The sequence below is a fragment of the Vicugna pacos genome, chromosome 6, assembly GCF_048564905.1.
Source record: "Vicugna pacos chromosome 6, VicPac4, whole genome shotgun sequence".
Lineage (NCBI taxonomy): Eukaryota > Metazoa > Chordata > Mammalia > Artiodactyla > Camelidae > Vicugna > Vicugna pacos.
In genome coordinates, this window is record NC_132992.1 from 41763964 (window position 1) to 41776021 (window position 12058).

At 32.9% G+C, this 12058-nt stretch overlaps 1 protein-coding gene across 3 annotated transcripts in view; it reads right to left on the bottom strand.

Annotated features, from left to right (window-relative positions):
- Window positions 1-12058, bottom strand: part of BAZ1A (bromodomain adjacent to zinc finger domain 1A) — a 73951-nt gene that overhangs the window by 19010 nt on the left and 42883 nt on the right. For 2 of the 3 annotated variants that reach the window (XM_072962923.1, XM_072962922.1), the window contains exons 11-16: window positions 10621-10767; window positions 6283-6378; window positions 5936-6160; window positions 4845-5010; window positions 4317-4430; window positions 1220-1350 (exon numbers count right to left, since the gene is read on the bottom strand). In XM_072962923.1, the coding sequence (XP_072819024.1) occupies window positions 1220-1350; window positions 4317-4430; window positions 4845-5010; window positions 5936-6160; window positions 6283-6378; window positions 10621-10767 (879 nt within the window). The remainder of the gene's footprint in view (window positions 1-1219; window positions 1351-4316; window positions 4431-4844; window positions 5011-5935; window positions 6161-6282; window positions 6379-10620; window positions 10768-12058) is intronic. The other variant, XM_072962924.1, reaches the window with a different exon arrangement.

Below are 12058 nucleotides of genomic sequence, written 5' to 3' on the forward strand. Positions count from 1 at the left end.
TTGGCCTCTATTTTCTAATTTATTGCTATAAAATTGTTATGTTATCCCCTTGTCTTCAAATTTCTTCTCTGTCTGTAGTTATGTTACTTCCATTTTCAGTCCTAATTTGGTTCATTGTGACCCCCCACCCTCCTAAAAATCAGTTGCAACCAAAGTTTGTCTAGTTTGTGCTTTTTTCAAAGAACAAACTTTTGGCTTTGTCGTTCTTCTCTACTGCGGTTTTATTTTCTATTAATTTCTACTCGTATCTGTTGTTTCCTTATATTTGGGGAGATTATTCTAGTTTCTACCTCTAACTTCTTAAATGAATATCTAGCTCAATTTGCCTTCTCCTTTCCTAACATGTAATAAAGATATAAATTTTCCTCTAAGAAGAGGGACTGTATCTAACAAGTGTTGATATGCAATATTAATTAGTTTAAAATATTTTCTAATTTCCATTATGGTTTCTCCTTTGACCCATTACTTAGAGGTATGTTTTAATACTCTAATAACATGAAGTTTATTTGTTTTGGATTTCTAAATCAACTGCATCATAATCAGAGAATATAGCTTCCATGATGCAGGATGTTTTCTTTTTACTTCTAATAATCATTTAGAAAATACTGTTGGGAAAAAAAGATACTATTTAAATTACAGGAACAGAATAAACTTAAGGATCTCCTTTAATAGTTACCAAATGAAGATGGTAAGAGATCCTCAGAAGCTTCCAAAAAATATATTCCCTTTGATCTAGCAAGTTATGAAATTATTTTAAGGAAGCAGAGATTTCCATTCTCAGCAATAGGACACCAATTATAAGCATTACTGATCTTTGTATCTCTAGCGTCTAAGAGGTATACAATGCATGTTGAATGAGTTATGTTATAGAATAAAAATTTCTATTTGGTCTAACATAAAGTAGTAAATATAAAAACTCAACAAAACTCACTGACCAACCAAAAGTTGAAGTGATGAGAAACTGTCCCATTAAAGAGATAAGAATATTGTCTGTTTTCTCTAAAGTATAAATGACATGTGAATAAAGATCTAATCGTAAATATACTACGGTAATTTCATAACACCACTTAAAAAACTTATCAAAGCTATGAGCTGGGCACTTAAAAAACAAACACACCTTGGAATCACAAATGGAAGTAATCTATTATTTCAGAATAGTGAGTTAATAAAGTGCCTGTTTAAAAATAAGCAAGCATGCCCTTAAGAAATTCTGTATTACCTCTTCTGCCTCTTTTATGTGATCCTGGGTCATCTTCATCTTCAGTGACTGTATCTTGATCTTGATCTTGTTCCTTTTGCTCTATTTCTTTGCTCTCAGTGCTAGTATCAAAATCTTCCCTTTCTTCCTCCCTTAAAGATAAAAATAAAAATTTTATTTATTAATGAATATATAATTCCACTCATGAAGTATTTATTGCCTGCCTAAGTAAAGTGCCAGGCATCATGCTCAGAAGTAGTGAGCAAGATGACACACAGTTTACAGTCTTGTAGAGAAAACAGATAATTATATAAACCATTGTAAAATTAAAATATGTAATAAATACTAAAAAAAGAAGTTCAAAGTGCTACCAAAGCATTTCTAGGAGAACCAAATCTAGTGTCAGGGATCAAGAAAGGCTTACTTGCAGAAGTGATATTTAAACTGCAAGACTAAGGAGACTAGGGAGGGGTGAGATGACAGACAGGTAAAAGAAAATCTCCATTTCTAGCAGAGGGAATAACATATGCAAAGGCACTGGGCTCCAGAGAAAAGGAGCTATAGAAGAACATTAAAAAAAAGAAGTCATCTAAGATATGAATGAGAAAAGGCAGGGCTAGATCATACTGAGCCACATAGGACATTATTCAAAAAGCAATGGGAAAAAAGAGGATGAGTTTAGAAAAGGAAATGATATGAGGGATATGATTAGAAGCCACTCTGGCTGCTATGTGGAAAATCATGTGGGAGAGAAAGTAGTTGAGGGGAGGCCAGTAAAGAGGTCAATGTAATATCGTAGCTGGTTGGGAGGTGACGTTGGCTCAGAGCATAAAGGAGATAAATAGACAAGCAGTGAAGGAGAGAACTAGACAAATTCAGAAACAGTTATTAGGCAGCATGAACACAATGTGGATGTTTTACCTAATCTATTATGTTGTCCAAATTAAAAATAACATTGTATGAAACTTGAAACAAATTCCACTATTTATGTTCTACATTCAAAGCAAGTTTTGCAAACTCAAATGTATTTAGAAGCCAGAGAGATAATGTAAATGAGGGAGGCTAGATGAGTACAAAGATATAAAGTGGTGGGATCTATAACATGCCCTATTTTTCCTTTTTTAAAAGTTGAATTATCACAAGGAAAAAAAATTGTAACTATGAGAAGTGATGGATATTAACAAGACTGTGGTAATCATTTCACAATATATACATACATCAAATCATTGTTTTGTACACCTTAAACGAATACAATTATTTTATGTCAATTATACCTCAGTATAATTGGGAGAAGTTTATAAAATGTAAAAACATTTGATATATAATTCACATACCATAAAAAAATCACCATTTTCAAGTGTACAATCAGTGGTTTTCAGTATGTTAACAAGGTTGTGCAATCATTGCTTCTATCTAATTTCAGAACACTTTCATCATCCCCAAAGAAAAACCACATAGCCATTTTCATTTCCTCTTCCCCACTGGCCCTGGTAACTGCTCATCTACTTTCTACATTGATTTGCCTATTCTGGACCTTTCCTACAAATGGAACCACATAATACATGGCCTTTTGTGACTGGCTTCTTTCACTGAGCATATTGTTTGCAAAGTTCATCCACATTGTAGTATGTATCAGAATTCCATTCCTTTTTACTGCTGAAAAACGTTACATGGATTTAACACAAAAGGAGTATATCATTTTGTTTGTCTGTTCATCAATTGACAGACACTTGGGTTTTTATCAGTTTTTGGCTATTAAGAATAATGCTGCTATGAACTTTTTCATGTGTACATTTCTGGGTAAACATAGATTCTTAGTTCTCTTAGGTATACACCTAGGAGTGGAACTGCTGGTCATGTGGTAACACACAGTTTAAATTGTTTGATGAACTGCCAAACTTATCCAAAGCAGCCACACCATTTTATACATCCCTGCCAGCAACGTATGAGAGTTGTAATTTCTTTGCACTCTCACCAACACATGTTTTATGACTAATGATGTTGAGCATCTTTTTGTGTACTTCCTGTGTATCTTCTTTGGAGAAATGCCCATTAAAATCCTTTGTTCATTTTTTAATTGAGATGTCCTTTTTTTATTCAGTTGTATGAGTTCTTTACATATTCTGGATATTAAACCATCATATATGCAATTTGCAGTATTTTTTTCCCATTCTCTGGGTTTTTTCTTTTTTTTACTTTTTTGATAGTGTTCTTTAATCTTCATGAAGTCTAACTATCTATTTTTCCTTTGTGCTTTAGGTGTCATATCTATGAACTTCCTTTAAGGCATCCAAGTTCAATTCCTTAAAGTGTTACTGATGGCCCTGGAAAATACAGCTGTTGCAAGTTTGTGACCTATGATCTTAAGACTTAGGTATTTTTACATGCAAGTATAATCAAAAGTGTATTGACTAAATTTTTATAAGTAAAATTTTTATAAAATAAATAAAACTTTAGTCAATACATTAAATTTGGAATACTGAGATTTTTGTTTAGAACTTCCTTTGCAGATTTTATTTTAAAATGATTATTTCTGCTAAATTTGAATATAATTTGCCATCTGCAATATGGAAAAATTCCCACTTGTCTTCCAAGCTAATCTGTATCTCTAATATTTGGAAATGCAATAAAATACTTAGGCAGTCACTAAATTATTTAAGTAACTAAAAACTATTTAACTAACAACAGAGGATGCTGACATCCTCTCCCTACACCGTCTACCAAAACCTCCTGTCTCATCTCTATTCCTCAATAGGCTCCAAGGAGCTCTGTGAAACACAGTGTACAACTGTGATGATGTTGGTGGAGGGGGAGATACTACTGGTAATGCTAGAAACTAGTTAAAAATAGCCTATTGAAAGTTTTCTGAGAAATTACAATTTATAACATCAATTCTATGAGAAAATGAGTTCTAGACTCCCTAGGAGTACTTTTTTTTTTTTAACATAACACATGTGTATCTGAGGACTGTCTATATGTAAACTTCACAGGCTTTTTGACACTATTACATACGTACAGAAAACTAGTTTTCTAAAAATTTTGAAAGCACTGCAGAGTTTAAGATGCTGATTTTTATTCTTTATACAAAGCCAAATGAGCAGTGTAATTCAAACCATACCCAATAGATACACCTGCAACTGAACTTCTTTGCTCATCTTCCTTTAGTTTTTCTTGTTTCTCCTTCATTTTCTGTTCTTGCTCCTTAAGTTTTTCTTCCTTCCTTTTACGAATTCTGAAAGTTAAAATAAAGTATTATATAGTCTGTCCCATACTTTTAAATTTTAGTATCTTGCTTTTCATCATCAAATTATAAAAAATGCTCCAAATGTTATCACAAAACCATAATGTAGTTGTAATCTATTCATAATTTCTTAGTAAAGCCATCAAACAGCATGAGCCAATGCCACATTGTAGCCGAATAAGAAATATGGTTTTCCTTTTTTATTTTTAAAAATTTTTTACTAAAGTATAGTCAGTTACACTGTGTCAGTTTCTGGTGCACAGCACAATGTCCCAGTCATGCATATATACACATATATTCATTTTCATATTCTTTTTCATTAAAGGTTATTACAAGAGAAATATGGTTTTAGATGCAAAGAAATAAACAGCTTTTATCAGCACAACTGAGATAATTATCTCTCACCTAGCAGCTGCTTCTTCCCTCTCTTTTCGATGTTGTTCTGCTTTTAACTCCCGGAACTCCTGCTTTGCCTGTCGTAAGATGTCAACATAATCTTCAATGAAATCCCTAGTAGAAACCAGGGTCAGTAGTTTCCCACAGAGAGCATGAAGTATCTTCATTTTTTCTCCTGTCAAAAATTGGTAAATAACTTCTGGATTATCAAGGACAAGAAAATTTTAAGTTTGTGGCTCAGTGTGAAAATGCTTAACAAAAAATAGGGAAAAGTCTTTCACGATTAAACATGTTGATGGTATGTCACTGGAAAAAAGCAACTTTGAATCCAATTTAACAGTTATGTGATAAACAAGGCATTTCAAATACTAATGACTATTTTATATACTAGTTAAACAAACATGAAAAATTTTCTAATTGCAAAGCATTATTTTTCAACTTTTAATTTTTAGGATTATGTATAAAGTTCAAATCAAAACTAAGTTATTAACCACATGAATTTAAAAAAATGGCAATAGGCAAATTGCTACTCTGAAAAGACTACACAAAAGCACTACCATAAATTACAAAAACTATATGAATGTTAGGAATTAAGATACTCTACTTTCATTGTATGTTCTCTTAAATAAGCATATTAAACTAAATTCCATAGATTTGTACATTATAATTTTTATTTAAAAAAGGAAGTGAAAAACAACTTCATCTTAATTTTATATACTGTTTCTCATATCTCACTTATTCAAGCAAATATGAGAATTCAGCAGCCTCAGCTATACTAATATATAAAGGTGAAAGCTCGCTAATTCTCATTTATCTTACTTAACTTAGTAGATGTAGTAAACTAACCACAAACTTCTAAAATAATACAAAATCCAAATGAAAAAGAAAGAAAACCATAAATAATTAAAGCTAATATGAGTAACAATAGTAGTTTCAATCTAGGTACTATCTGAATTCCAACAATGTTTTTAGAGACTGTTTTCTCTTTTAAAACTGAATATCATCTAAAACTTATCATCAGCTACTTAGTTTTCTTGGCATAAGAGGATAAGAGGGTAGGAAGTAAGCAGGTTACACTAGTTTCAACTTGCAAAGTTTACCTGGTGTCAAATCATACACTGAAGTGCTTGACAGTTTCTTTACTAGACCAGGATTGCTCAAACGAAGCTCCATACAGGCATCATCTGTAGCATCAAATCCTCCTCGTTTCTGATATCTGTACTTTGCATTTGCTGATGTTACATCAGCACCTGAAGCTAAGATGTGTAGTCTGAGGATTTCAGAAAGAGTGCAGCTATCAAGATCCAAGCTTTTCAAACTGCAACCTACAGTTGTTAAAAAGGAAATAGTCATTTAGAATATAAACAATAAATCCTCAGCAGCGTAAAATATACCTTTATAAAATTAAAAATAAAAAGCCAATCAAAAAAATAAAACCCACACATACCCTGGTGCAACTGCGGCCATGCAGCTGCCAAAGATGCAACTGCAGACAGTGCAGATTTTGTGGGGTCTGCATCTTCATCCAAAGCCTCTGTTAAATCTTTAAGGAAATAAATACTTTATTCTAGTGCAAATCAAAGCTTGAATATTTGGGAATAATGCCCTTTTAAAATGATGAAAGAAACAGCAAACAGCTTAAAATTCAGGAACCTCAAAAGAACCAACACTAGGTACAACAAGCATCATTCACATTCTGCCCAGTCTCCACCTAAAACTATGAATCCCAAGACATGTACTATACACTAAATTTTCCCTTACTTAACATAGAGAAGACAACTTCCAAGTTACCAACAAGACACACATACATTTCCAAAAAATGGTAAAATGCACTTCAGAATGAAAAACAAATCTCCTTGCTAAATACAACTTTAGAAAATTCTACTTTGAAAATCAGAATCTATTTGAAGATACCCAATCTTTCATAAATAGTTGGGATTGAATCATAACAAAATAAAAGTTGTAATCATCACAAAATCAGCACAGAAAAAGAGCTAAAAGAACTTAAAGACAGCACTAGTGTCACTTAACCATAGATCTATCGTCTTCATTTAAATTGCCTGCTTTCATTTTGAAAACTCTCTGATCCAAGAACCAATAGGAAGATCTTCCTGTATTTTCTAAGTAAATTGTTTTAGCTTTGAAAATAGTGCTTAGCTTACAAATAGGACTAAAGAGAAAATCTACTGGCACAAATGTATTTAAAGAATTAGTGTGTAATTAATTAAAGATTTAATGTACAATTATTCCTGACAAAGATAACAAAAAAATTAAATTGTCACCTATGAAAAAACTTTAAGCTTACAAAAGCTCTTCTTTTGTATCACAGTACAGTGGACACCACTTCAGATTAAGAGTCAAATAATGTACATTCTATTTCTAGCTCTGCCTGTCCCTAGTTCCTAGTTATGTAGCTTTTAGACAAGTCATTTAATCGGCTTCATTATTCTTAAAGGGGTAGTCTGGATCAGCAGTTTTCAAATTCTTCAAATATTTCTTGGAAGACTAATATAAACGAGATAAAAGATGCCCTTATTAACGTAGGATATGGAGATGATAGACCTGCCCATTCATCTTTCCAACTACCTTGCAGCAGAATGGAGGAATCCCTGTACAACCTGTATACTCCACAGATTAGAGATGGAAAATCACTGGGCTACCTGGTTCTGTGATTCTTTAGCTTTCTACTGTATGATTCCCTCTCCAAAGTTCACAAGCTAAAAAAATGAACCTTAGAGAACAGAACCGCTGTCCTTTATACTAAAGGAAAAAGGCAGCCCTAGGATTATGTCTGATTACAATCACTGACAATTTTATGGCATATAAAGCATAAGTAATACTACACAGGAGAAGTGATCTGAGTAAATGTTGCATGTATGCGGTAGTTATTCCTACCAGGCCATGAATCTAGTCGAAATGACAGACATTATATTCTTTCTCACCAGGGAAATATTACACCTAAAACTGTTTCAGTTTTCACTGTACATATAAAGCCTAACAAACTTAAAACTAATAGGCACTCTAAAATTAGTAACAGTCCTAGTTGCAGAGCTGTACGAGTGTCCTGGCTCTCTTCCTTTGCAGCAATCACCACATTCAGCCTATTTTACACATAGTAAGTTATAGTTTCCTAGGACAAAGGCTATAAAGGCCTTAAGAAATGGACAACCAACAAAATGACAGTTTACTTTTAGTTGTATTAAACTAACATGTTAAAATATGTATTCTTAAACTCAATTATCTACCAAATGGCACACTCAAGAAACTGCAAATATAATTCGAGGATTTGCTGAGAGACAATCACTTTGGTACATCATACCAAAATGAACCATTTATGTTATTACTACCTGAGACAGATACATTTATCATCATTGTAATCAAGAATTAGGTACACACAATTTCAATACTAAACAGCAACATCTCATCAACTACATGAGATTATTCTACATAAGGAGGATGATCTTGTTCCCGTACTTCAAAGGGTGTTTAAGTTCATAATGTAAGACTAAAGAGAGGAATTGATATTTTTAATGTAAGAGTTAAAAAATTACTGGTCAAAATGTCCAAGTTTTGATATAAAAACAGAGATTAAAGGTCAAAGAAATCAGATGTTCTTGAAGACAGATAATTACTTCTTTGCAATGTTATAAAGCAATATTAACGTAGTTTAATGAGGCTCTGTCTAGACCAGGGTGCCCGAATTTGTATCTCATCACTTTCTTATTAGCCATATGTCTTTGGGCAAGTTAATTCAACTCCTTAAGTCTAAGTTTCTTTATATGTTAAAGGCAGAAAAGAATTACATCTACCTCACAGGGTGGTATGAGGATTAAATGAAACAACGAATATATAGTGTCTTACTAGCTATGTGATCACTTACCATCTATATGATCATCAGTAAATAACCTTACTGAACCTCAGTTTTCTCATCACTATGATAAATTCATGCTTTTGTCTTCTGCCCAATTTCCCCATTTCTAAAAATAGCAAGAACCACCTTATATAATAAGACCAGATAATGAGGAAGTAAAAGAATATTAAAAATCCCATTTGACTATTCAGTTGCTTTTAGGAAGACTATGGAAAAGCTTTTGTTACTGAGATGGGAAAACATGAAAAATACCTGGGGGAACAGTCCAGGGCTCTTAATGAAATAGAAATAACCATTTACAACATGGCCAATAATAATAGGGAAGTGAGAGAAAGGTGAAAAATTCTGAAGTCTTTTTCCCTTCCCTAACATTAAAATAGTTTCAAAATGAGCATTAAAACCTTTATTTAATGGCCAGCTTATTCAGAGGTAGACTTTATAGACAATCCTGTATAGAGGTAGAGCTATAAAAATTACAGATCAAACAAATCATGAGTAGAAAATATAATGGCAATACAAAAGTCAACAGTTACATGTATCTCTCCTTTACACTAGCTGATTTTCCAACACAATTTCCTTTTGACCCCAATTTTTGTCATCAGGACTTCCAAAACTACAAAATTCACCTGCTTCCAATTCTGAATTAAAGAAAGCTTTATGTCTTGTATTAAGGTCAGAATTTGGTCAATAACCCTGTGATGTTACTGGTCATTAAGACAACCTAATGGCTAAAAGAATGAATATATGCTACATTGTCTACCTTAGATAATCTATCTTTAGTGCTGGTACTTCTCATCTTAGAAAATCTTTAGATATTCTATGAATGGATTTACTCTCCTGTCTTCCCTTTAGTAGAGTCTCATTTAATTAACTAAATTGTCTGAGATGACAATGAGGATCACACTGCTAAAATGGCCTTGATAAGGGACTCATGGTGATTAGCAGTCAAGCTAGAGAATATATTTTGCTTGAACTCAGGCTGTAAAATCAAAAAACAACCAACACTGGATATGTACTCATCATTATCCTATTGCTTAAGCAACCAGGCATAAAGGAAATTAGCTCAAATTATCTAAGGCCAACCATACTATCTGAATAGAGGAATGTCCCATTTTTTTGTACTAAGATCCTGCTATCAAGATGTCTCCAAATAGTTATTTCTTATTGTAAATTTTTATGCAATACACTAAAGTATTGTTTAATGGTCCTATCACATATGTAGCAAAATTCAGAGTATTATTCAGGAAGTCAAATCCACCTCTTAATATAGATGCTTAACAATTTCTCTAACTGAGATAAATCCTAAATAAAACAGTGAACATACTCTATATTAAAAATAAAAAAAGGTTTCCCCAAGCATTATTCCTACATTAATATGTACCACATTGACACTAGATACTTAACTGCATAGAATTTGAAGAGCAAAATTTCTAGTTCAAACTAATTAGTGAAAGTAAAAAATTAAACTTAACTCTGATCTAAAAACTATCAGATTTGAAATGAAAATAGTAGTAGTATTTTCAATTTAAAGTATTATTAACAACAATTAAAGTATTTCCTTAGATGCAGGCAAAAAAAAAAATCAGTGTTATTTAGTAGTTTCTTGAAGCTACAGATACTGGTCAATGAAATCTGTAATGCTCCTAAATCACAGATGAAATCTAAAGGAATAAAAAGCAAGATAGAATAGGTGGGGTGAGGGGAGGTATTTTTAAGGTCATCAGAAACAGGATACACTAAAATAAAGTTTTTATAAAGCAACTGATAATGTGTTGTTAGTACATGACTCAAGAATCGAGTAACTTGAACAATCATACTGTATAACTGTAAAAGTCAAGTTAATTTTTTAAAAAACTTGAAAAATTAGTTTCACTACAAAGCTACTACCAGCAAGCAGTAACACAGAACTCTGACCTTTGGTGTCAGCATCAGTTATTTGCTCTTTGGCTACTTCCTCTTCTTCTTCAGCTATCGCCTGGAAGATGGCAGTCAGGAAGAAAAAAAGCAATTCACATAGTGGGCCTTCACTGTCATTTCCTACAAGAGCTTCCTCTAACACTTCTGTGAATAAAATGTTTAAAATGAATTTAAAGTTCTGGTCATGTAGCGAAAAAACAACTCCACTGGAATAATAAACATTTTAATCAACAACAGCCTGTTAACTATTTTCTTAAGTGCCCATTTATCAAAGTAGAGCCAAGTATTATTCAAGGTAAAATTAAAAAAGTATTTTATAATTATTAAAATAAAAGACAATAAAATCATAAGCCAAAATCACTGCATTCAAAGAAAGTCAAATGAGTCTTAGTAGATTAACATTTCTTCTAGGTTTCAATTTGAGATGCAAATTAAGGCATATATTAAAAATTACAATTTACTCTAATTTGAGTAACAATGCCAAGGATTTGTTATTGTTGTCCCTCTATTCTAATAAGCTATGTAGGACATTACTATTTACCAAACAGTGCACAGAAGAGGTAACTGTCACCATTAGATGTAATCCTCATATTGTATTCAAGTCATAAATGTTTCTCATTTAATTCATCTTAACCCAAAACTTCTTATCTAAACTAGCACTATTTAGGCCTTCCTGATCTGTAAGGCACAATGATTCATGCCTCACTCAGTTCATAAAAGGAAACGGAGGGAATCTGAAACCCCTCTTGAAGAATAAATTCATTAAAATAAGAGTGACATTATAATTCCATCTTTGAGAGTCTTTATTTGGATCTTAAGAAAATTATTTTACTATTTGTCAGCTAAAAAACCAAAATGGTATCTAAAGCCATTTTTGTTCTAATTTAGCTCTTATAAATGATGTTTATACAAAGTAAAATTATGTAAGTGCAGAGGCAAAACAGAATCACAAATTAAAGTCACGGTGGGGGTGGTTATTGCTCAAGTGGTAGAGGGCATACTTAGCATGCATGAGGTCCTGGGTTCAATCTCAGTACCTCCATTAAAAAAAAAAATCTAATTACCTTCCCCCCAAACAAATCAATAAATAAAAATTTTAAAAAAAATTAAGGTACAAATACCTTGTCTCCAAATATAGCTGATGTCAATTCCTTCCCTCCCTGCACTTAAATACCATGCCGCCCTCAGGAAGTAAGAGTCTATTCCTTCACCTCTTTGAATCCCAGCAGGCCTAACTAATGGAATATGGCAGAAAAAAGGCTTGGCTAGTTCCAGGCCTGGCCTTTGAGAAGACTGGCAGTTTCTGCTTCCTGCCTCTTGGAGCTCTCAGCTGTGCATAAGGAGGGCAGGCCACCCTGATGGTGCCCACCGCTGCCATGGGGAGGAGCACTGAGGCACCAGGCATATGAGTGTGAAGAAGCCACCTTGAATATCT